We start from the raw sequence: 26,424 nt of genomic DNA on the forward strand, positions 1-26,424 counted from the left end.
TTGCCTCCCAAACAGATTTCCTGACCTTGCGGTTTTGCTCGTGATTTGCAGCAGGGTTTGGTGGTTTGCTCTCACTTAAAAAAAAAAGAAAAAAAAAGAGGAAGAAAGAAATACAGGTCCTGCACTGGGCTCTCGGGTGACAGCACAGCTCTCCGTGCTCTCAGACCTGCTCAAAATGCTACACTGGGTTCTGCTGCAGGATTGCAGGATTATAAAACCCATATTTCCTGCCTTTGCTTCCTGGTTTTTTCATCATTCGGTCCTGAAAATTAGAATTATTTTTAAGTCTGTGTGGCTCAACACCCCAAATGCAAAGTATTGAAAATGACATTTAACAATCTTGGCTCAAACAGTGCCTGTGGGTCTCATCCTGCTCCTACCAAAATAGGAGAAAATCCCATCTTCTGTAAAGATGCTCTTTTAAAAAATGATTTTCCTTTCCTTTTTAGCTTCCTAGGCCAAGGATCGCATTAACACTGCTCCATTGAAAGCTCTGAAGTGTTCTGTATATGGAAAATTGACTTTTTTTTTTTTTTTTGGTGAAGTTTGCACTAGTTTTAAAGCAGAAATTGCTGAAAAGAGAATTTCAAAAGCTTGGGAAATGTAGTGGTCCCTAATGGCTCTCAGTAATGAGTAAAATCAGATGCTCATTCCGGTTTCCTTCCCCCTGTAATTGAAATATAAGTCGTGCTGGAGCTGCAAAGCTGCCGCCCAATTATCACCCAACTCGGCTCATTTACATCACCCGTCCTGCTCTGCTCCACGTGAAATGCTCAGGAGGGCCAATGTAAATGTATTTATAGCCCAGTAGGATGTGTTTAGCTCTTGATATGTGGGTAATAATGTTATACATAGCTATTTGTGTGCATATACATAAAAAGATAGACCTAGGCAAGCTCCTTCACATGACAACACAGAGTTAGACGTGGAGGAGCTGGTTTGCTTCGGTGAGTGGCTTGAATTTTAATTGCCATGTGGATGTGATCCTCCCTTACTGGCACATCCCCTCTGCCCTTCAGCTGCTGTACCTGGCACGGACCAGTACCATTCACTGAAAACCAACACAGAATAGCCCCATTCTCATTAGGGCCACTTCTCACCCTGATTTCAGGGCAAGCTCACACAGCCTTGTGGGATAACACTCAGTGCAGCCCTTCTTCCCTCCCAGAACCCCGCCAAATTAGTTGTCTTTGCACACCCAGCTGGAATTTGGCAGGCAAACATCAGGCTGGCCCAGGCAGAATTCCTCCCATGCCAAACCCCGTCTCCGTGTCCCATCTCAGTGTCACTGGGGGCAAGAGCTGGCGAGCTGAGTGTCACACAGCAGGCATTTCAACAAGTCTCTGTAATTTCTTTAATTATTCAGACAACAGAGCACAAGAATAATAGCTTCAAGTACATTCTTATACATTATTTTAACAGTAATAGATATGTATTTAGTCATAAACTATTCTGTAGCCACCATTATGTGAACATTTTATACAAACTATTGCCATACTCAGACCCTGACAATGGACGGTGACATCTCCTAGGCAAAACCAGGTGACAACAGCACATCCTTCCTACAAGAGCTGGTTGCATTGGTCTGTCCTAACGAATTGCTTCTAAGGTGTAGAGTGGTGGTCTGGGCACAGTGCATTGAAGGCTTCAAGAGATGTCATAAATATATGGTGAGAGGGAGGTCAGCCATCAGAGTTATGTGCAAGGGGACACAGCACAGGGTTACTGGGCACAGCAGCTTGATCCTAGTATACAGAGGCTTCTGAGCTTCTTCCACACGGCAAAACTCTGGCATGCTGCTGGAGACTAGAGATGGTATATATGGTCTGCACTGGGACGTGTGCCCTACTCTGACCAAAGCCCAGGCTCTGCACAGGAAGGTCTTTGTCATCTTGGTTAGTTTGAAGACCTCACATCAGTGGCTCAAGCTCTATCCTACTGCACAACCTCATCGTACTGCACAATCTCATGAAGATCTGTGCTTCCACAGTGCTATTTTCCCAGAGCAAAGTCCTTACATCATGCAAGCCACTGTTGAGAGATAGGGAACAGAGAGCTGAGATGCCCCAACACCTCCATGGAAGGACAAACTCTTTACAAAGTAGAGGCTCCTTTGTTCCATGACCATATTTTACATCCATGCTTGCATCCATGTTGGTGCAGCTCCCAGTGCACCAACGGCTCCCAAAAGACCCACAGGCAGCAGAGTCCCAGCCTTGATGCCTTCCAAGCACAGTCCCACTGATGCCAAACACTGGTGAGAGGTGACAGTACTACCACCACTGCAGCAGTGACCTTAGGGATGGTTGGAGCGCATGGAGGATGGCATTTACTGAGCCAGAGTAGCTGACACAGCTGCAGTCAGATGGTCTGAAGACTGCAGTCGCCACTGTCTTGCAAGCGTGCCCATCCAAGAACCAACACCAGTTCCTTCTAACGCTGGACTTTCAGTGGGAGCTGGCTGGCCCATCCCAGAGCAGAGCCTCCATCCCCTGCCCAAGGCCATGGCTCCGCTCTCATCCTGACAGTCCATGCAGACACTGCAACATTGAGTGGTCATGCTAAGCTCTAGCCATCTTGGCCACCACCAAGCATCATCCCTATCTTCAGAGGGAGAAAGTGGCTTCCAACTGGAGGCTGTCAGGAAGGAGAAGCCATCTCTTGAGATCCATCCTTAGAGGCTGACGCAGGTGCATATGTGCCCAGGCTCTCCCATCATCTCTTTGGGAACTCACAGACTCTGAGCACAGAAAAGAAAAGCAAGATCTGCTCCTCCATGCATCCCAGGAGGACCTCTGGAGCAGCCTTCCATCCCAGTGGAGGATGTGGCCTCGTCTCTGGAGCACAGTGCTGCCCGAAGAGTGAACGTCCTAAACCAGTGAGTAATGGAAACCAAAGAAAAGGTGAGAAGACATTCAAGGAAAGCTCCCTTCCAGCACGGTCCTGTCTCAGACGCACATAACACAATGTTTTGCAAAATTTGTCAAGGAATCCTGAAAATCCTCTGTGGAGGAGAAAGGGGGTTGCAGCAGAACCTCACTGATCAGCACCCCCAAACCGAGCTCCGGGGCCTTGGAGCTGGGCTCTTCTCCCCCAGATCTCCACCAATCAGTGGCTGGGGGTAGGCTTGGATGCATTACCACTCAGGTATGGCTCTCAGAATAAACAAACAATTTTTACCCCTCTTTTTGGCAAAGGTTGTTTTGTTCTTCTCTTGGTAGCCCCAAGCCCTGCATCTTCACTCAGGCAAGGTGGCCACTGGGATCCAGTCAGCAGCCCCATCTTTCAGCATCAGCCATGTGAATTCCTATTAATTCACCAAAGTCAGTGCCAGTTCCCCAGGTTTGCATCTTCAGGAGATGCAAATTAAAGCCTATCAACCCCACAGACTCACTGCAATGGGAATGCAGCTGCCTATCTTCAGGATAATTTGCTTCCAAGGGCAAACCAGGCTTGGTCCCTTTGGAAATCCACCAAGAAACGCCTGCAATGCCCAGACCTGACCAAGAGGTGGGCACAAACCCAGTGCTGAAACTGGAAGAGGAGAAACTTTGCCTGAGCAAGAATGGGGAGATGGGGCACTGGTGGTGGCAAAGGGAAAGGTCTGCGGCTGTTAGTGCGAATGAGTGAGGTTCTACTGTTAGTACAACAGGTTTGGAGCGGGTGTGATGTATCTGTTTCCTTATCCAACGTACCAAAATTAAAAGTGATAAGCAACATATCTAAATAAAATAACGAGCACTCCTGTGGGCGCTACATTTCCCAAACAAATAAGGAAAAAATAAGGAAAAAAAAAAAAATAAAAGGAAAAGGAAAAAAAAGCAAAAAATGGGATGCACCAGGAACTCTTAGTTATTATATACTAACCAGACTGTGCATGGCACATTTTATTTCTATAAAACTATTAAAACTATTACAAAATATTCAAAAATACATTTTAGTAAATTTACAGCAGTTATTTCTCAATTTATTAATGCAAAACATCCTTTTCTCCCCTCTGTACAAACTACCGTCTCCATCGTCACAGAATTGCCGCCATGTGCGCTTCTTAAAAAATATTATTTTCTAATAAATTTTTTCTTGAAGTTAAAAATAACAAAGTTTCTTACGGCTTTTTTTTTTTTTTTTTTTTTTTTCAAATAAAGAGTTTGTGTAACAGTCTTGACTTCCATGAACGTGGCCAAATGGTGGTTTTTTTTTTTTTTTTTTTTTTTTTTAACAGAGCAAAAATATTTAAGAGACATGGAAAACAATACAGGAAATGACGTTACATTTGAAACTATTTAAATTAAAATAATATATTCTCATATTTTACACTATTTCAAAAAACGAAATGTGATTCAGTTAAGTATTGATCTCTCAAAAAAATCTAATTTACAATTCTGTGTATAAAAATATAATTTACGGACCCCCATGAAGTTTGTCTTCCTTTTCTGTATATTTGTTCGCTTGCTTGTTTCTCTAGACTCGCTGAAATGAAGGAGCAACATAATGGAGAGATGGGAAAGTACGGAATTTTGCTTTCTGAAAGTCAGGACACACGTGACATGTAGAAAAATAGACTCTGCGCAGTTTTGCTCGGCCTCACAAAATAATTTTTTCCCCTGTGAGAACAGTTCGCATGATAATAAATTATCAAAGAAACTATTTAAGGCTCTTGAAGGTCCGGTTCATATCATTTAAAACATCTATTCGACATACCAAAGAAATAAATATCCAGGAGAGGAGGAAAAAATAAAACCAACAACAGCAACAAAACAACGAACAAAACAACAAAAGAACAAATAAAAATATATATATATTTATAAACTAAACGGAACAGAACTTCCCGGGGTCTTTGTTTCCCTTAAAGTCTACTTTGGACTGTCCTACTTAATTATTATTATTTTATTATTATTATTTTTAAGTCTTAATCCGTGCTCTCTTTTAAAAATATGTATTATTTTTCCTTTTTTTTGTTGTTGTTGCTTTTTTTTTTTTTTCTGTTTTCTTTCCATTTGGGTTATTTCTTTTTTTCTTTTTTTTCTTTTTTTCTTTTTTTCTCCTTCCCCCCACCCCCTTTTTTTTTTCTTTTTTTCTCTCTCTCTCTCCCACACTCCATTTCTGTCCCTCTCCAGCCACTCTCAGCTGGCTGATGCCACCATGCCCAGCGGATGCAGCGCGTCACCATCCAGCACCCAGCTGCCGATGCGGTAGAGGAGCCGTGAGTACCAATGGATGCCGGTGGTGGTGGTGGCGGCGGCAGGGATGGCCCCATCTGGGCAGAGGGCGGCCAGCAGCCCCTGAGCCAAGCGGAATGGCGCGAAGGCCCAATGGGCCCAACTGTGCTCCTCGATGACGGCGTAGCAGGAGGCCAGCACCCGGTTGATGAGGATGGTGCCTTGGGCGGTGAGCGGGGCGTAGGCTCCTGACGCCTCCTCCCACAACGAGACGCTGTGGACGGACGCCGGCAGCAGTTGCCGCCCGCCCTCGCCCAGCACGTAGACGCGTTGGCCAGGCTTCACATTGCTGGCGAAGAGCGCCTGGCCGCCGGTGAGCCCTGTGGCCTCCGACTGGTTGTGCTGGGGGGCCACAAAGAGCAGGTGGGCCGCAGTCAGCAGCAGCCGGGCTCGGGGCTGCCGCGTCTCGATGACGTAGAAGAGCTTTCGGGAGCCGTCCTCCCGGTCGAGGAAGGTGAGGAAGTCGCTGTAGAGCAGCCGGCCATCTGCGTCAGCAGCCAGCACGCGGTCTCCAGGGCTCAGGTCCTTCACCAGCTTGGTGCCGCCATGTTCCAAGTGCACTGTGGCCGAGCCGGGGAAGCAGCCCCCTGATTTGGCTGCCACTGAGTTTTCTGCACAAGGAGAGAGACACAAGGGGTTAAAGGGGTGACCAATGGGACAGGGTGCAGGGACACATTTCCCAACATGCTCCAAGCATAGAGCCATGAATCATTAAGTTTGGAAAAGATCTCTAAGAACATCAAGTCCGACCATCCACCTACCACCAATATTGCTCACTAAACCATGTCCCTGAGTGCCACATCTCCACGTTTCGTGAACACCTCCAGGGATGGTAAGTCCACCACCACCTCCCTGGGCAGCCCATGCCAGTGCCAGACAACTCTATCCAAGAGGAAGTTTTTCCTAATATCCAACTTGAACTTGGCTCAACTTGAGGCCATTCCCTCTCATCCAACTGCTGCTATCCTGGAGGACAAGAGACTGCCCTCACCTTGCCAAAACCTCTTCTAATAGAGTTGTAGAGAATGATTAGGTCTCCCCTGAGCCTGCTCTTCTCCAGTCTTCTCCAGCACCACTAGTCCTGGTAACCAGTATGTCCCCATTGCAGCTGGCTACAAGAGTCCCTTCCAGCACCATGTCACCATGCTTGGCCTCCTGCTGAGTTACAAGCCCTGCAAGCCCTGTCAGTTGCATTCACCTCCTTGAACAAGATAGTCAAAACTTCTCTGCTGAAATAGCTGTTCCAGAATAAGCGTTGTTTTTTCTTTTTTTCTGGACGTACTTCTCACTTGGGTTCTATTTGCCTTGCACCTCACAGATGCCAGCAGGTAGTGCATAGGTCTACAAGCAGAGTGTCTTCTCCTGCTCTAGGGCTCTGCTTGCTGCTCATGGCATTTTGTACTGAAGAAGCCCATCTCTCAGGCAGCAAATGCCACAAGGCAAAAGGATAGCTTTCTCATGGAAAGAACAGAAGCCCAATTTGTCAAGACCTCCACCCACAGACTTCGCTGCCTTCTCATTTCTGGGGTTTGCACCTCATTCCCTGTAACGCCACTGCCCTGCAGTCCCCAGGACTTCAATTCACTCCACATAAAAACCCCTCTCTCACTACTCCACTCCACCAAAAGCAGGATTCTGTCCTGAGTTAGTGGTCCCAGAGCATCCCTATGCTTGCATCCAACCCAGATACCTCCTTCATGTGAATCATAGAATCATTAAGGCTGGAAAAAACCTCTAAGATCATCTAGTTCAAACTCCCACCTACCACCATTACTGCCCACAAAAGCATGTCCCTAGGCACCACACCTCTATGTTTCTTGAACACGCGCTCAGTTGTTGCTGGAATTGTTCAGGGTTTTGACACTGAATGCTGTAGCTACCACTGCTGCTTTTTGAGAGCTACCAGGAAAAATAATTACAGGCTTTAACAAATCAGAAATGATGAGAGGACTTGACGGATTTCAAGTCTCTTCTGCAAATTCCTTTTGGAAAGTTAAGCCTTGTGCAGTGCAGTTTGAAAGGACCGCTGCTGATTTCCAGGCCTAGCCTAGGGACTGCAGGGTTTCACTTCTCTGCACTGGGTTGTAGCCCATGATACCATGGGCAATCAAGTGCCTTTGCTGCAGTCACCAGCATTCCTGAGCCTTCCCTTGCCTTCCTTTGGTTTCTCCCAATTCTCACTGTGCCAATTCAGAGTCCTGGTAATTTATCTCCTAAAGGTAGTCAGATTTTATGTTTTGTTTCTCTGACCGGTGCTGAAGCTACTATCGTGATTTACATAAACACTCTGAGCATCTCCTAATGACTTTCTCAGGAAGGACAGGAAGGGCGAAAATAAGAACATTATTGATTTGCTAACGACTTTATCACTTCTCTTTCAGAAATGAAGCAGCAAGATCTCCAAGGCCTCTTCAGAGAAGACATGGCAACAAACAAGCTATGTGCTTTATGTGGAGCCCTCTGCTAGCAAACTACACCTTCGTACAAGCCCGCACCAAAGGTCTGGCTTCAGCTTTGTTTGCATATTCAGGGACTTGATGAATAGATCTAGTACTGTAGCAGCTCTACAAACATGCCAGTGAATTGGCTGAGGTGTGAAAATCTGCTTCTTTGAGCAGCGCTTGTTTGGGTTCTCTAATTAAAATCCAATAAAGGATCAGCATTGTCATTCTGATTCATGTAATAAATGCAGACACTCTTGGAAGAGAGGACACTTCCATTTTTTTCCCAGCTTCTTCCCCCCCTTTTCTCCCCCTCCCTATTTGTTCAGGTGCAGAAACCCTATGTGCCAATTCACACACATACTCTCCAAAAAACCCAGGACCTTCCAAGCACTATTTGCACAGCAGAGCCACTTTTCCAAGGCACTCAAGATGTGTATTTGAATTTTAAATGTAGAAGCTCGCTCTAAATACTTGCCGCAGCGCATTATCAATGTCCCTTTTACCACCCCTGCCTCTCCCTCCCCTGTCCCAGTGACAATAATTCAGGCCTTGGGGGAACTCTTCTTTGCATTCCAGTCTCCGGGATCATACTTTTTGCAAACAGAGATCTAGATAAAGAATCTTCCTGCCTGCCATTATGGGGTTTAATCTTCTCATAAGATGCTCCGTCATGAAACGAGGTTTCCACAGTTTGAAACCAGACCTAGTGGGTGGAATTCAAGCCCGTTCCCTTGCAACCCGCGTGGTACAGTCACACGACCCCGCCTGACACGCACTAAATGTCACCCCAAAGTCCGCGTGTGCGGAATCTCAATGAGCAGCTCGGGGTCGCTCCTGTCCTATGAAATATACATGGAGGTGGATTAGGGTGGGCGCTCGGAATAAGGTTATTGTGCGCCACAATCAGACACCTTGAGCCATAAAGCCCATCCTCGCTATTGAAAGGGACGTTTCGTATCGCTGTGAGACCGGCAGCTTTGCAGAGCCTCCGAAGGGCTGGGGGAGATGAACAAAAGCAGTGTTGGGCTCCCAGGACAAAGCCCTCGTGGGTCGGAGAGCCCGGTGTGGATCGGGACCCAGTCACAGACTGGCGCGGTGAAGCCAATGCTGTTTACTTGCTGTTTCGAAGTAAATCGATATATTTAGAGAAAGCCCATTATTTTCTTTTGCAGCCAAGTGTTTCTTGACACTTGCAGCACTCTCCAGGCTGGAAGATGCTCTCACAACACCGCTGTACAGCACCGGGAGGCGGGCCCGGTGGCTGGCACACGCCAAGGGGTTCACTTAAAATAAGCAAAATTTTGTTTCAGAAGCGCCAAACGCAGCTCGGGGTTTCTCACGAGCTGTTCCCAGATTGAGACAGCGTGTGGCGTTGTAAGCACAGGGAGGGGAGGCAGAAAGAGATGCGCTCGTATCGGGCGCTGGGAATTTCCCGGCGGCTCCCGGCGGAGGGGCCGCGCTCGGTGCTCATTTCCCGGCCCGCTCCCGCCCCGAGACGAGCGATCGCTTCGGATGGGGAGAGCTCAGATCCCACGGAGGGAGGAGAAGGGCGTGTGGCGGTGGTGGGAAGGCTGGGCAAACTGACAGCGAAATTAACGCTGGCAGGAGGTGCTGCAGCTGACTGGGCTTCTTCCTTTCTTCCTTCCTTCTTTTTTTTTTTTTCCTTTTTTTCTTTCTCGCATCCCCCTCTCTTCTTCTTTGCCTCCCTCCTCCCCTCCCACGTGTGCCTCAGAGGCGGGCGCTCCGCTCCGGACCCCGACGGGACGGGCAGGGCTGATGGGACGGGGAATTGGGGCATAGAACCCGGGGGTGTCCCCAGCGCGTCCCCCCTCTCCGCCTCACCTGCTTTGACGGAGCAGTGGATGTGCGCCTTGGACTCGTAGTAGACCCAGTCGAAGCCGGCCTCGACGGCGAGGCGGGCCAGCATCCCGTACTTGCTGCGGTCCCGATCCGACGTGGTGATGTCCACGGCGCGACCCTCGTAGTGCAGCGATTCCTCGGAGTGGTGGCCGTCCTCGTCCCAGCCCTCGGTCACCCGCAGCTTCACTCCGGGCCACTGGTTCATCACCGAAATCGCCAGGGCGTTCAGCTTGTCCTTGCAGCGCTGCGGGGACACGGGGACACAGGAAAAGGCACGTTGAGGAGACGCTGCTGTCACCGGGATCAGATGCCCCATCGGCCACCCCGCACCCCTAGGGTCGCATCCTGCCCTTCCTCCCCAGCCAAAGGGAGCAAGAAGGGGTGAAACACCGCAACGCCGCCCCCTCCTCAGCACCTGCCCCACAGCGGAGCGCGGGGACTCAAAGCCCCACATTCCTGCTCTAAGTGCCCTGTCCCCTTCCCAGAACAAAGTTCTGCCGAGAACAAACACTCGCCATATATCTGGGAGTCACGGATTCTCCCCGGAATGTCTCCCCGGGTCTTTTCAGCTTAATTCTCTGTTGAAAGGGGTCTCAATACACGTTAACAGCCTTTATGTGCTACTGGTTTTTGTGTTGTTTTGTTGTTGTTGTTGTTGTTTTCCTTGCCCATCACTCATTAGAGTCCTCAAAGCAGGGTGGGCTGGGAGCGTTTCCTCTGCTTTCAGCATGGACGTATGATAACACGGCTCAGAGAGGGAAGATGGAAAGCAAGAGAGGACCAAGCAGTGGAGTTACAGGGATGCTGAGGGGCCTTTGTGTGCAATGAGAGGCTTCAGGCCCCGTAGGGAAGTGCTATGGGGTTTTCCTTCACACCCCCAAGCTGCTGGGCTCACCTAGAACTGCACTGTGGGCAGATTCAGGAGTGAGCTTTATACGGAGCCCTGAAAGTGTAGAGGATTGGTGTGTGGGTCAATGAGGGGGAATGACCAGCTCTACAGGGAGAGGGACTTGCAGCTGCCCCCAGCCATAAGAAATCAGCACTGAAAGCGTTTGACTGAAAGGCACACAGCTAGAAAAACCACACAAGGCCAACTTTTTCCCCCCTTTTCAGAGGGAAATAACTCATGGCTACAAACAGCACGGATACACATGAGGTAAAGCCACAGCAAGAGGCAAGCAGAAGCTCTCCCTCACATACAGCCCCAAGTGGGATGCCCTTTCCCACAAAGGCCCCTTCCCAGCTCCCAGCAGGGCCAAGCATGGCCACCCCTTTTCTGACCCCTTTTCCGACCCCACTCCGAGGGACGTGACAAGATTGTTCAACGAGAAACTTCCCGTGTGTCTATCACCACCATAAACAGCAATTCCAGCAGCACACATGGCCCCAAGAGATATCAAAGGCAATCACGAGCTCACTTTGGACTCTGTGGCCTAGCGCTCGGTGCAAAGAGCCAGGGAGGCTGCTTTCAGCCCATTCCCTGCAGCAGAGCACGAGGAAGCGGAGGGGATTTTTTTACTTTCCCCCTTTGCACACCTGGGAGGATGGAGGTGCTCCTGCAGAGCTGTACGGGGACAAGCAAGGTATGGAGATGGCAGGACGTCAGGGTATTTATAAGTCGGGATAGCAGAATATCACGGTAGCAGGATATCACAGTGCCAGGATATCACGATAGAAGGATATCACAATACGAGGATATCATAATAGCATATCACGCTAGCAGCCCTAGTGGCGGGTCTCCGTCCCGGCCTCTGGCCCGGAGAACGCAAGGAGTCGGGAATCAAGCAGGGGAACGGCCTCCTAAAGGACTTTCCTCCCTTTCACTCCGCCTGAGCTGGATTGTCGGAGTCAAAAGCCGTGAAGCCCAGACTATTTATTAATTCATCGGGTCGTGTGCCACAAATCAAGCCCAATTCTGTTCAGCCACCGTGAAGCTCAGCAGGGCTGCCTCCGCCGACGCTTTGTGTGGAGGCGAAGTTGTTCAACAAGCCCTCTCCTGCCAGCTCCTAATCTCTTCACAAATGAATTGCTTGAAGGAAACACTTAACAGGTACCTGTCAGTGTAAACAACCTGGTGGGCTTCCTAAATGCCAAGCTGATCTCTGAGTTCCTCCCATCGCGCACCGCCGTGTGCCCGCGTTAGGCGAGATGGCTATTTTATTTCATACAAATTCCAGCTTTATCGTGCTGACCTGGCTTCCTTATCTCCCGGCCGAATCCAGCCAATGGCCGGGATGGGGGGGGGGGGATAGGGAGGGGGCAGCCCTCAGCAAACTGCTGTTGTCACCTGCAAAGTTGAGAACCCGACTTACCGAGCTCTGTTTGCCTTTTTTTTTTTTTTTTTCCACCCCCCTCCGAAGTTAATATTAACCCGCGGCTAATGCATTCGGCGGCTATTCCCCGAGTCTAACAATTCTCTCCGAGGGAAGATCTTTCCATGCCTGAAGGGCTCGAGGCGAAGGGCGGGGGGCCGCGGGACGGCAACCCCCGAGTCCGACCCCTCTCCTCTGGTCCCCTCTGCCCCAACCCAGCCCTTTTCCCTCTTTGTGCCTAAAGCGCGGCAAGTCGAAAGAAAAAGAAAGAAAAAAAAAGAAAGAAAGAAAGAAAAAAAAAAACACAACTATTTGTTTTCGTTCCGTTCGTCTGAGGGAAGTTGACAGAAGGTCAGGAGTTCACCCGCTGCCGGCTAATGCGGCTGGAGCTGTGCCCCGGGAGGGCATCCGCGCACCGCCCCCGGCCCGCACCGCTCCTCCGCGCCCGCACCGCCGCGCTGTGCCCCGCCGGGAGCCCATCTCCCGCGGAGCCGCCGCCGTCTCCTCCTCCTCCTCCTCTCCGTTCGCGTAGGGAAGGGTGAAACCCGAGCCGGCGCGATCGATGGGCGAGAGAGGAGTTAAGTGGAGCTGAAAATGCGAGATGCGGAGGCAGAGAGGGTGGAGGAGCGCTCAGCGGGGCGCGGGGGCTGAAGCTCCGCGCTCCGAGCTCCGCGCACCGCACACGGAGCTCCGCGCTCCGCGCTCCGCCCCGGCAGAGGCGCGTCGCCGCGCTCCGAGGTACGCGGAGATTTAAGGTGGTCGGGAGGAGATGGTGGCCCAGCGCCCCGGGAGAGCCGGCAAACGTGCGGAAAATCAGGCCGAGGAGCGGGGAGAGTTTGGGAAATTCCCCCCCCCTTCCTCTCCCGCCTTTCCCCGCACCCCCTCCGCGTCCACTCCCCGCCTCGTCCTTCCCCGCGAGTCCTGTTCTAGCGCTGAAGGTGGGGCTTAAATGTATTAATATTAAAAAAAGCGCCGTTGACCTATATTTGGAGGAAACCCATTTCCAGTGCCTAGATTGCATGTAGTTTGAGAAACTCCGGGATTGGCAGAGCAATTGACTTCACCGAGCTCTCTGGTGAGCATGAATAATAATTACGAGGTGACTCTCGGAGAGGTTCTCTCTCTCTCTCTTTCTCTCTCTCTCTCTTTTTGCATAAAATGGTTCCGCAATCCGATTCCGCCCGAGATCCAATATTTACCCGGTTGTAAACCTTGTGCCATCAGATTTTTTAAACCCGAAGGTGATGCAATGCCGATAAGTTGCAAGTCCCTCCCCTATGGAAGTACCAGAGCGCTGACGGCGAGCATCCTTAAAGAAATATCAATATATTTACGCTCTGGTGGGCACAATCGCAAATGATGGTATTGCAATACGAGCTCTATCATACGGAATCAGGAGAGCCATGGTCGATCCGGCTTCAGCTGCCTTTTGTGAGTGCACGACTGCATGCCTACTAAATATAGAATACGCTCGCGAGGGAAAAAAAAAAATAAATAAAATAATGAAGGGTAAAATGAAGTGAAACAGCGGGGAAAAAAAAAAAAAAAAAGAAAGAAAAAAAGAAAAAGAAAGAAATGAGAGATAAACCCGAGCGATAAAAACGGGGCTCCGCCGGCGACGGGAGCGAGCGGCCCAGCGGTCACTGCGCGCCCGCGGTACTCCGCGCTGGATGCGGTTCGTTTGAGCAAAGTGCATCCGTGGGGACGAACGCGAGCGGCTGTCCCTGCCCAAGTTCCAGGCAACGCCATGGCGATGCCGGCGGGTATCGCACCGAACCCCCACCGCCGGCTCCGGCCCCGCTAACTTGTCTGAGAGATGGCATTGACATTACGGGGAAAGTAGCCGAGTTTGGAGGGCGGGGGGAAGGGGGGAGGGAAAAGGGGGGCTCTCAAAAAAATGCTAAGACAGATGCGTCCTTTAGGGGTGCTCAGAGAGGTTAACAAACACAAATACAGGTATCTCTGTGGCTCTACCTGAGTCATCAGTCTGTCAGCTCCCGTGTTCTCTTCATCCTTAAAAATAATGTCAGGGTTGTAATTTGGGGTAAGTTCTTTAAATCTCTCGGAGTTTCTTGTGATCTTCCCTTCATATCTTCCACTGGCCCCTAGGGTCTTCTCTGCCACATTGGGAATAAACTGCTTATAGGCTAACGGGGTCAGCTTTTTGGGGTGCCTCCTTTTTCCAATGCCCCTGCCTGGTCCACAAGTCAGCCCAGAGGAGACTAAAAGAGCGCAGATGAAGCCCACCAAGAGAATTCTTGTCAACAGCAGCATTTCGTCCATTGAATCCAATTACTTCACAGCTCTCTGTGCCTATCCCTGGCTGTCTCTCTAGAGCTCTCTCTCCTCCTATGTCCTTGTCTGCTTTCTGATCGTATACTATCCACCGATCCCTAGCAAGACAGGTGCTGGAATGGCAGCCTTTAGGTCGCTGATAACGGAACACATCGGAGTTTGGTCGGGAGACAGCAATCGAGAGACAAAAAGGGTCTGATTTTAATGGTAGCAAAGCAAGACGCTTGTGAGAGGAGTCTGCCTTTAGTTCTATATTATAGCTGCCAGGGCCGAGAGCTGATTGGCCAAGGCGAGACAAGCTTGTCTTCTGATGTTTTAACCCTCAAAAAGGCAACAAATTCTTGAAAGATTTTTTTTTTTTTTCCTTTTACCTGAAGGGCTCGGAGCTGAAAGGGGCGGGGATTGCGCTTTCTTGGGATAACATCAATTACACACTGTTTTTTTTTTCCCCCTTAAAAAAAAAAAAAAAAAAAAAAAAACTTTCTTGGCAGAATGGTACATTTGTCAGTAAGGGAACAGACGCCTCTGCGCAATAATAATAATAATAAATGCAAAATACATCAGGTTCGAGGGGTGCGAGGCGGGCTTCTGAGGGCAGTTCATAAAATGCCGAATTATCGGGGAGCCCCGCAAATAGAAACCTACTGGGGAAATGGTAGAGCTCAAGGGGAAACAGTGCCGTGTGAGGGTGAGCCCACCTCGGGGGCTTTGTAACAGGTTTCTTCCCATGGCAAGGGACACCGCTCCCCTCGTACAGCCGCGCATTGAACCACAGTCACGTTTTAGCTGATAAATGACTGCTTTGGAGGAAGGAAAAACCGATAGGAGGAGGCAGCTGGCTGCCAGTCTGCATCACGCGGACACCTCAGCAGCGTTTATTTTCAAATAAGTAAATAAATAAAAATCAGAGCGGTCCCCATTGAAAATAACGCAGCGAGTCGGGAAGTGGCCGCGGTCAGGGATGGCACAGCGCTGCGCTTTGTTCTGCGCTCCGAGCGGCTCTCTCGGCTCTCACACCTCCTCGCGGGGTGTCATTAAGTTTTGAAGGAGAGCGACGCGCTGAAAGCATCCGCAAACACAATTAGCAGCGATCGATCCCGGCAAAGTGAATGGCGGGGGGATAAGTTTAATGTGAAATTAATTGTTATCTCGTGCAGCGTGGCAAGTGATGTCTTTATCCCCGGTCTCCAAAAGCGACTGATCAGACAAAGGTGCTGAGAGACGAGCAGAACTGCAGAGATGGGGCTGATAGAGCAGGTCGGGCGGAAAGGCAGGGTCCTGTATGGACAAACGCCGCTGCTAAGGGCTCCTCTGCTTTTGCTCCGGAGAGCACGCGATTTGTCCCAGGGTCCAGAAACTTGAAGGAGCTTTTTGAGAGCTCTCAAAAGTCCCGAGATGACACGCTGTAGCCGAAGTCCACTCTCTTAGCAAAAATAATAAATAAAAACCAGCTTTATTTAAGGAAAAATAAAATGCAGCTCTTTGGAGCGAGACGTGATATGGGAGTTTTCCCGTCTGAGTCGTAATCCACTTAAAGTACGCGAAAATGGACTTTAAAATTAGTTTTTAAGTGGTTGAAAAAGAATCAAGAAAAAGTTGCATGCCATGAACAGCAACATGGAGGACCACCCCAACTTGCAAGGGACAAAGTGATCTTTCTTAGGTGAAGTTTAGAGAAAGAGCTTGAAAAAAGTGATTGGAAACTCTGATCGACTTTTCCCTCCCGTGCTCCCACTTTTCTCTTCTGTTACTTATGCTTCTCCGTAACCTCCCAGTGAAGCACCGCTTTCTCTTTCCCAACTTGAAATGTCGGCGTTTTTAACGTGGGGATGGGTAAGGAGTGAGGAAGGCAGCTGCTCGTCTGCGAGTTTTTTTGTCAGCCCGTCGAGTTGCAGAAACAAGCCGTCTAACAGCCAAACGCCTGCTTCGTGCCATGAAAAACACACTCAAGTTTTATCTTCCCGTCTGCGTGCATGCGAGAAGACAGATACAAGGAATATATAATTTATACAAAAGAGGGTACGTTCTTTTGATGTGGTTGCTTAAACAGCATGACTTGATAGAACAGTTGATTAAACAGTGCCAAGGAATAAAAGCTGCCCCTAATGGTGTGGGATCCTGCAAATCTTTTATCACCCTTCTTACCTTGTCCCTCTCCCCAAGGAAAGATGATCGATATCCTGGAAGGATCAAGTATAGGGAATAAGGATAAACTCCCTCATTATCAGATTGCCATATGTACAGAGCAGTCACCCAAAGATTAACAGGAAAGGAAACGCAAAGAAGGAATTAATTAAATGCGAGTAATAAATGCGCGGGGGGGGAGCAAGGGGAGAAATCAAGAAAAGTTGTAACTGTGGGAAGCTCGAAATCACCCTGCTATCAAATTAGATGTGAAAGAAAGCAGAGCTGGGTGGCGGGGGGCTCTGCTCAGCCTCAGAGCGGCCGCAGGGGCCGGGAGCGGGGCCGGGTGCGGGGTATGCCCGCTGACCCGCCCTGCGCTCCGGGCTTGCAGTTCCACCTCTCCCAGAGCCGGGGGGACACAAACCACGGGGGGCTCTCAGCACGGATCCCCCTGACCGCCCCCGCCCCTACAGCCGTGCTCCGCCTGCCCGGTGCTGCTGGAGAGCGTCTGACACACAGACACCTTGCCCGACATACGGACATCCTGCCCGACGCATCCCCTCCTGCCTGACATATAGACATGCTGCCTGACATATCCTTGCCCAACATACAGACACCCTGTCTGACACACGGACACGCTGCCTATGCATGGACATCCCTGCCTGACACACAGGCACACTGCCTGACGCGTGGAAGTCCCTGCTCAACACACTGCCTGACATACAGACACACTGCCTGACATACAGACACACTGCCTGACACATACAGACCGCATGACTGATATACAGACACAATGCCCAGCACGCAGACACACAGCCCAACAGACAGATGTCCTGTCTGACATACAGACGCTCTGCCCAACACGTGGACATTCATGCCCAATGGAACCCTGCCCGACACACGGACGCCCTGCCAAATTCATGGACACCCAGCCCAACAAACATATCCCGTCTGACATACACATGGACATTTCTGCCCAACAGAACCCTGCCTGACATACAGGCACGCTTCCCAACACATCACTGCCTAACCCACAGACACCCCTGCCTGCTCTGCAGGCACATTTGAACAACAACAGTAAGAACCACCAAACAGAACACCTTAGAAAGATCAGTTCCTCGGTTGTGGATTATAAAAGTCAGTGCTGGGCCTTGATGTCCCAAAGCATACAGGCCAACTTTTTGTTCTATGAGCATGGAGGCTGGGCCCTGTCCCAGCCCTCAAAGAGCTGCTCCGCACTTTTTTCCCATGGCCCCCAGCCACAGCACCCCCAGAAGTGAGCAGCCCTCAGGGCCTCCTTGCCAAGAAAGCATATGCTAACAGCTGAGTCCCTCTTGGCAGTGCCCCTGAGCTCCCTATTGGACCTCTAATGCCTCAAATCTAAAAACTCTGGAAGCTCTTGGGTCATCCGGTCCTGATACTCCTGGATACAGCAAGAACCAGTGCCGTGGGTACATCCACCACTGATCCCAAAGAGTCTTCTTCTCCTTGCTTGTGTACAAGCTTCTCCAATAGCTGCATGGCCCAACTTCGTTTGCTTCCATATGGGCTCTTCTAGCAGCTCTACCACAACTGCGAAAGCTCCCAGTCTTTCCCAGCACTGGCCTGGGATATGTTTGCCTCCTTAACCCTTGCTGTAATTCAGCAACACCTCTGAGAAACTCAGTTATTATTTATCAACTTTGCTGTTTGAAATCTGAAGTTGTCTGCTGTTTTTGCTTTGCATAAAACCAGGGAAGGGCTCAGACCTCACAAGTGATGTTCGTTGGCCAAGCTCCCTGAGTTTCCTTGCACTGATACATTTGTTCTTGCTGAATATCGAGGTGCACGAAGCTTCTTCCTGAAAACTGGAGAGACAAACATTTGTGTAGATTTTAACTGGATTTTAATCACTTATCACCTTTAACAACCAACTTTAGAGCTCACCTTTAGTATATGACTTTTGAAATCAGTGATCACTTTTAAGAGTGCTAATGCTTCATTCCCACAGCCTCTTCTGCACCTGTGATATTTCCCAAGATACACGGGACCCGAATGCTCACCTCCAGTGAATTAAACCTGAAAAACTTCAGTGAAAGTAGAGGTTAGGATGAAGTAAGACTGCTATAAATGGCAGAGAATCAGGCAAGCTTTTCATCTCAAGCTTTGTTTGTTTGTTTCTTTTCTACACCCCACCTTCCTTCATAAAGATGCTAAACTCGTTTATTTGAAGGAGTAGTTCATCCCTGTTTGACTATCCTGGTGGTATTGCAATTGCTATCTTTAAAATCGACTTAAAAATTTCACTTCGGAGCTGCAGGTTGGCTGGTAACACCTGCATAGTGACAAGCAGAACAGGTCTTGTTCCTAGGAATTTCCCTCAAAAAAAAACCCAACCAACCAACCAACCAAACAAACAAAAAAAAAACCACCCAAAAAAAGAACAACGCAAAACAACAACACCAAAAACAACCCACAAACAACAACAAAACCCCAAACGCTGGCACCAGTGAGAGATATTAAGATGTTTTTCCATCTATTTTTTTGTTTGCCATCAAAATTGAGGGGAAGCCTGGTACCTGCTCAGATACGCCTGTGGTCATGCAGTATGTAGGCATTTCTGCCACAGGAAAAATGCTCTCAGTCTGCAGAGAGGCAAAAAGCAGCCTCTTTTGGAACAACTACATGCATTGATTTTGCTGTTTTTAAATATATCTGCTTGTGTATTAATGCTAATCATAGTCTTGAATTCAGTCAGTAAAGCCTTCCATCACGCTCACACAGAATCAGGTAGGCAGCACTTTTCATAAGATATTTTTATACATACTCTGCGTGCATATTTTCTGTTAACTCAGACTCTAAAACAGAACGTCCCATAGAATTCTTTATGCCCTCAGCAGGGCAATAAGTGGTGTCTAGTTGTACAACTACAGCAAAATCCTTAGACCAGGTCTTCCTCAGTCTCCTTGGATGACCTGACCTTTTTTTTTCCCATACCGAGATCCTCAGGTAGAAATTATTAACATTTAGTTTTCCCTTCCTGGTTTGTGATCCGCAGCACTTTCAGCCACTTCCTCCTGGTCATGAGTGGGGGAAAACCCCAACCCGGGCACTGGAATCCAGGCGGTGCCAGAGGAGGGAAGCAGCCGCTAGGGGAGCTCGGCGATGGGAGCAGCTCCGAGCATCTTCCTCGGCTCGCACAGCCCCCAGCAGTGCCGGGAGAGGCAGCAGGAAGGCTGGTGCTGAATTTAAAAAGGGATAAAAAGAAGAAGAAGAAGGAAAAAAAAAAAAAAAAAAAAAAAAAAGGCAGCATCAAACCACATGGAAAAGTTTTGGAGCTTTATTTATTTATTTTAAGACTAAATAAATGTGAATCCTTCTTTCCTTCCTTCCTTCCTTCCTTCCTTCCTTCCTTCCTTCCTTCCTTCCTTCCTTCCTTCCTTCCTTCCTTCCTTCCTTCCTTCCTTCCTTCCTTCTTCCCTCCCTCCTGCTTTTCTTCTTTTCTTCCTTCCCTTCCCTTCCTCCCTTCCTCTCTCCCTCCCTCCCTCCCTCCTGCCTTTCTGCTTCTCTTCCTTTCTCCCATATATACCTTGAATTTGTATGTGTGTGTGTATACATGGGTGTGAATGTAACCAAGTGCACAGAGGTGAGAAGTAATCACAGTACATATTTCTTAAGTACCTTGGCACTCATAAAGTTAAGAGATATAACCATAAAGCTAAGAGATACTGAAATCTAGCTATTTAAACACTGGCTATGAATATGAGAATGTTTAAGGGTTAGTCCTGCTGGTTATGTTTACTTGCACTCTTGATCATTAGTTGGATCCTGTCTTTCAATCATACAAACACTGCTAAGAACAAACCTTCAAAAGAAATTATATATATATATATAGTTGTTTTAAAAATTGTTAAATGGAATATTAATAGTTATTATGTTTATTTGGGTGTTGGTTATTTATCTCTGAAATATATCTGGGCAACTGAGTCAATGATCATTGGTAGCTGTGGGTGTATGAAGAGCCAAAAGAGATTTTTTTTCCCATGATCAATACTAGCAGGTCTTCTCATAGCTGTATTGGGGTCACACAAACTTTCCTCTGATTTTGAAGAAGCTATTTAGTTTCAACAGATTTGTTCTCATTGCTTTCTGTTCCAAGGATAATAGCAGCTAATAAAAGTGCATAAATTTAACATTAAAACGAGCCTCTTTTTGATAGATATCATTATTATCCACAAATGGTTAATAAAAGATTTACTTATTCAGTAAGACCTGCATTTTAGGATATTGATTTCTATTCAGGAAAAAAGAAGACTGATGCGTGAATAGCATTACAAAATGCAAGTAATGCTGTCTGCCTGCCTTGTACTGTTATTGCAATTTAGGGAAAAGTGCCGAGTCATATTTTGGAATATCAGATGATAATACATCTCCCAGGCTGTATGATATGACAGCCAGACAGAGGATGCTAAGAGAAACCTGAAGGCATGAAATAAATTCAAACTTAACTTGCTGCCTTTTGCAATGTGAGGTTGGCTTGCCCAAAGTACACAAACCAACAGACTGGATCAAGGCTTTCTGTTTGGGCAGAGATCAGGAACAAAGCTTGCCCTCTAAAGTCCACCTCGTAGCCAGATCCAGCCATGGTAACCACTGTATTCACTGGGCCATGGCAGCAGGAGAGGTATGTGCATGATTGTCTTAGTTTTTCTTGTTTCCTTACATTTGCAGACTATTTTTGAGCACAGTTTACATGTTTTCTTTCTTTATTTCTGGCATATTTACACCCCAGCTTTTTAAAACGCTTTGTTCATGCCAGTCAGTTTAGCCCTGAGCTTGTTAAAAGAGTTCCTAATATATTGTATATGACTGAAAATGACTTAATTGTTCTATTTCTTTCTGACCCCAATAAAAAATGTCCCTGATACCATTTGATTTCTCTGTTCACAAGCGCTTTCATACATGTCACTGGGTGGCTTTGAAACACATCTTAGAGACATCAGTTCAGTTGCTCTTATTTATTTATTTAGATTAGTAACAATGACAGTAAATGGCCATCTGAAGCAATCTGGGCACTTTGCAGTCATTAATACTGCAGCATCAATATCACATAACACAATTACAGCGCAATAAATTTTCCATATGCCTCATCCATTGCCCGACCAAAATAAGAGCTCCCCAGATCTATCACACTGCTCACTTATGCCCTTTCCCTCTAAAACACCTTGATAGCAGAAAAAAGGTCTCCAAAATGTTCCTGAAAGCTTAACAAAATGCCATCCTTTACAGAAGAAGAGGTAGATATGAGAGCTCAGGAAATGGTGTGCGGGATGCTCCATCAACTGATACATCCCCATGGAAGGGAAGGACCCGATCCCTGCACCAGTTCAGCAAGACAAGTGAGGTTGACAGGCTGCCCAGAGTGGGTTGTGGAGTCTCCTTCTCTGGAGATATTCAAAACCTGACTGTACAGTTTCCTGTGCAATCTGATGTAGGAAACTGCTTTAGCAGTGGCTGAACTGGGTGAGATCTGAGGGTCCCTAACAGTCCCTATGATTCTGTGATTCTGTGGAGTCTTCTGGCCGTGGATCTCAAGCCATGTGGGGCTTTCTAAGTCAACACAACATCTTGAATTCACGTGGAACCCTTCACTCCTCTGTCTGATGATGATGTAAAGCTGTTTTAGTGCTGTTTCTTTCTAGAACAGCACTGGCCATGTATGCTACAACAAACTGCTCTTGGAAACATCTTTCCTGGGGAAAAAGGGAAGGGAGGGAGTGTCTGTGTGCACAGGGTCCTCTGTGCCACCATAAACCTGTGTGCTGCTGTGCTATGGCCTGGAATGGGCAAGAAGAAGAGCCTGAACCTATGATTTCAAAAAAAACCCAGTATGCTTCAAGCCTCAGTAGACCCTGGGTTCAAGAAATTGGAATCCTTTTTCCAGTTTCCCATGGGATCCCCTTAGAAAACCCATTAGGAAGACTGACTTGACCCTGGTGGGCCTTGATTCAAAGTCCTCTGGATTCAGCTGTCTTCTTTCTGTTGTTTTCAGCTGATTTCAAATTGCTTTGATGTTATGTCTGTTACATTTGTGTTGCTCAAAGCAAACTGCTCTTGGTGCTGTTAACAATTCCTCTGATTCGTACATAAAAGCAGAGGGCTAACGCAATGGCTTTATAGCATCAAAGTAGCATGCCCTGCCCAGCTCCCTGGTGAGATTCTTTGGGTAGCTCCTCAAGAAACTCTACCATGTAGCAAACTATTAACTATTCATGCTAGGCTGTTACGTCTCCTTAACAGTTGTGGCCTTCTTGCCCAAATCTGCTGCAATGTGACTACTAATCCATTGGTCAAACTTCTTTGTAGAACTAATGAATTTTAATCAGTAATTGTCTCTGGGCAATAGTTCAATTATATCCTCATCTTTTGGCTCTTGTTGTCATGAAGACATCCGAGTAAGTTTTGAAGAGAAATATGCTTCACTGTCTCAGTGTTCAAAGTGGTGATGTTGATGAGTATTTTGTCTACACAACAGTGGTGCCTATGCATGGCTTCTCTCTCAGCATGCAGTTACAGCATGCCAAAAATACTGGAGGACCACCTATATACATTTGTATATAGAATAACACTGATCACCAGAGAAGGCCAACCACTGGAGAATATGATGTATTTCTCCCTTCACAACAGGAGTTATGAGAACTTAGCACCTCTTGAACATTTTTCTTTTTATTTGAGCTCTTCCCTGAGCATATATTTCTATATAGAAGGAAAAATTATAGAAAAATTAAATTCATGGGAAGTGAGGAGTTTTCTTCATAAGAAAAATGCCCACACTCATGAAATATTCATAATAAAAACAAAATGAGAAATCAAACTGAAATATGCACACTTATTACTTCAGCCAGCCTTCCTTTCAGAAAGTAAAATAAATCATAATTTATGCATGAAGACCTGAAAATCAAAATAGTCACAAAGTAGCGTAAGAGCAACCTGACAAAATGAGGCATAGCACATATGCTAGAAAACAACCCAGCATGTAAACAGCATAAGTGACACAAGCAATTGGGCACTGAGAACTCAGTGATTTTTGAGAAGGGGGAATGCATTTCACTGAGATAACCTTAGGGAATTTTGAAATAACTCCAAAATGCACTACCTGAAGACAGGCAATTTTTGGAATGCTATGTCATTATATCTAAATCTGCTGAGTAAAGAGCTGGATAATATTTTCCCTTCCTTTATAGTGTTGAATCAAATTAAATTTGGGGCAAAAATTACTCAGCCTCAATCAGTATTTTTTAGCTATCAGTATCCAATTGAATCCAAGGGCAAGTCAAAAAGGCTGCAGACATTAGTGCATCGGTATTTTTATTCATTTGTGAGCTTAGAAGACAGGAGAAGACAGGAGATGAAACACCATTTTTCTAGGATCTTTCCAAACAAATCCAAGGAGATTTCTTTTTCAGAGAGCCCACCCTTGTTTTTATACTGTTTACTTCACTCTATCCATGTGAAGATCCACTGAAGTAGGAAGAACAATTTACACAGTGAGGCATATTAAATTTTCCAATCTGATGTAGTAAGAAACATCACTTTTATGAAATGTCATAAAAGCCCTTAGCTGCTGTTAATAGGATTCAGCATAAGAAACACTTTGCTTGCCCTGGCTGAGGATCTAATCCAGACACTTCCAAGCTCTTCAGCCAGCCTCATCTCTAGTTATTGCCGAGGCAAATCTACTCAGTCTTTCAAGGAGGACAGAATACTCACATAATTAGAGTAGCTATGATGAGTAGACAGTTTTAGATTAAGTGGGAGCTTTAGTAAATTTGGGCAGAATATTCTGTTAATTATCGAGTGCCAAGAGGAAACTCTCACTTTAAACACCTTCTTGTGTAAATACCAGTGCTGATGGTCAGCCAAGAGTAGTCACTAGACCTGGAGTCAAGAGAGAAATATTTTCAAAGATCTCTGGTGATTTAGAACCACAGACATACTTTTTAAGAAGTGACTTGTTCATCTATGGGCTCAGAAACAAGACTGAGTCTCAATGGCTTCATAAGACACCATGGTTGTCTGTGGTGCATCCTCACTCACACTTCAAAGAGAAGTTTATGGGATAGCCAAAGCAAACTTGTGTAGATGCAGGAAGATGCTTAGGCAGCTTCTGATAGTGTCATCTAAGTATGAAAATGTTGTCCGTGTTATTTGGTCAATCAGGAATCAGACTGTTGGTGGCAAGTCTTCAGCAGAGGGAAAAAGCAGAAAGACCCTCACCTTGCTTTCTTCATCCCAAACATCAGAGAACTGGTATCTTTAAATTATATTGGTATTTCCTCATCTGATATTATGTGAAATTATATTATTACTAGAAGTAAGGATTATTTCATGCTATGCTTATAAGACAATATCAGCCTTCAAAAACTTTATGCTAAGATCTTGAACTTCTGTATGCGACAGCCATTTAGAAAACAAGATTTTTTCTTCTTGCACTTCACACTTTTTATTTCCTGTTGAATGCATTTATTATACATTAACATCATTACTTTAATTTACTGCCTTACTAAATGTCAGACATCAGAGTACTACACAGCACTCAGTTCAACAAAGAGCCTTAAACAAATGTTCAAACTGAGCATCAAATTTCTACATTGTGTAGACATTTTTCAGAGAATATTGTGCAATTAAATGTGCAGTTGTAATTAAATACTGACTTAGTTATACCTATGCACTTCTGGGATCTGTGCAGTCTGAGACCTGCAAAGCAACGTCCAGTTGGCTGGGAAGCCAAAATGTCCTGTGTTGCTGCTTCTGACAATGGTGCTTTTAATAAATGAATCTCACGCTCTGAATTTAAGGATTTTTTTTTTCTTTTTTTTCCCATTCAACTTCCTGACGAAGATTATGTATTCATACAGTTTTCATATTAACATATTGCAACCACTATTTCTAATCTGAATTGGCAGAATTTGCAGGAATGACTCCATAGAAGTCATGTTTAGTTCATACAATGTCAGTAGTTTTAAAAGTAATCTCCTAACCTGGCATCTTCACACAATAGATCATTTCAAAGGTTTACCCCTGATTATGTTGATGTAATTCATCGGGAGGCTCTAGGAAGGCAAAGCTCCTCTTGACAAAGTATCAATGCTGTATATTATATAGTATATCACAATGGTTTCAGAGAGACCTTCATAAAATAATGTATAGTGTCAAAGTTTCACATTACAGTATTTTAGATGTGTCACGTTATGCTTACTCCTGATTCTCTATGAAATATCTACAAAAGTGTTAGGGTCTGGCATCAAGAGAAATGAATGAACCACCAGCAAGGAGCCTGTTTCCCTGCAGCCTGGGGACAAAATACATTTTCTTCATTGTGAGTGTCTTGTGGGAAGGACATCTACTGAAACTTATGGAAACTTCTCTACAAGTGCCTGTTTGGTTAGGATGCTGTTAGACCAGACTTTCTGTATGTGCACACGCATACTCCTGTGAGAGACACTGGAGACCAACATGGTTAATGAAAGATTGATCGTAAATATTTCTTCTCTTACAAACTCAATTTGATTGCATGTGATAAAGCGTTTCCAGAACAAGTACATATCATTTGTAAAATGCAAACATCAATTCAAAAGACCTATTTCTAAATAGTAAGTTATATTTTTTTCAATCCAAATCTGCAATGTTTTTCTTGATATTAAAGTCCAGCATTTTTCTATGTATAGTTTTAAATAAACATTTAAAGTAGAACATACATTTCTAAGGGGAAAAAATAATAATTAAAAAGAATAATAACTTCATCTCCACGCCTTCCCCTCTTGATTTTCTTATCTCCTGAGCCAGAGCATTTTAGACTGCTCAGCCGGCACCGATAACTTCCCAGATAAAGATACAGGCGCTGAGGCAGTGCCACTACAATGCTAGCAAGGAGTTCAGAGTTTTGCAATGGGAAACTGCACATCTGAGATCAGCAATGAAAGCTTCTGCACACACTCAGCATTTTAAGGTGCTGAGTGAAATTATTATTTATTGATGCATAATGAATAAGGACAAACACAATCCTCCTGGTGTTATCTCATCCTAGAGATAACTGGGAGCTCATCTCTACTTCAGTCCCTCCCCCAAATACCAAATCCTCTGAAATTAACCATAATGTGGGTCAATTTAGCCAGGTTAATCTTCTTAGAA

General features: G+C 46.4%; 1 protein-coding gene and 1 long non-coding RNA gene across 5 annotated transcripts in view; one reads left to right on the top strand and one right to left on the bottom strand.

Annotated features, from left to right (window-relative positions):
• Window positions 1–3,852: 3,852 nt before the first annotated feature.
• Window positions 3,853–14,118, bottom strand: SHH (sonic hedgehog signaling molecule). The gene is made up of 3 exons (XM_085227020.1): window positions 13,810–14,118; window positions 9,506–9,767; window positions 3,853–5,830 (listed from the first exon to the last, which is right to left on the bottom strand). Exons 1-3 carry the CDS (start codon window positions 14,116–14,118, stop codon window positions 5,124–5,126), a joined length of 1,278 nt encoding a protein of 425 aa, XP_085083146.1. The 3' UTR covers window positions 3,853–5,123.
• A 381-nt stretch (window positions 14,119–14,499) lies between these two features.
• Window positions 14,500–26,424, top strand: part of LOC146544066 (uncharacterized) — a 55,911-nt gene continuing 43,986 nt past the window's right edge. For 3 of the 4 annotated variants that reach the window (XR_014884138.1, XR_014884139.1, XR_014884137.1), the window contains exons 1-2: window positions 14,500–18,378; window positions 19,292–20,917. This is a non-coding gene — a long non-coding RNA (uncharacterized LOC146544066). The remainder of the gene's footprint in view (window positions 18,379–19,291; window positions 20,918–26,424) is intronic. The other variant, XR_014884136.1, reaches the window with a different exon arrangement.

Source organism: Meleagris gallopavo, chromosome 6, assembly GCF_905368555.1.
Source record: "Meleagris gallopavo chromosome 6, MGAL_WU_HG_1.1, whole genome shotgun sequence".
Lineage (NCBI taxonomy): Eukaryota > Metazoa > Chordata > Aves > Galliformes > Phasianidae > Meleagris > Meleagris gallopavo.

Coding starts and splice junctions, on each gene's coding strand:
- SHH (XM_085227020.1), bottom strand. CDS start 14,118: ATGGACGAAATGCTGCTGTTGACAAGAATTCTCTTGGTGGGCTTCATC. Junction 9,768..13,809: donor CTGACAGACTGATGACTCAG/GTAGAGCCACAG, acceptor GTGTCCCCGCAG/CGCTGCAAGGACAAGCTGAA. Junction 5,831..9,505: donor CCACTGCTCCGTCAAAGCAG/GTGAGGCGGAGA, acceptor CTCCTTGTGCAG/AAAACTCAGTGGCAGCCAAA.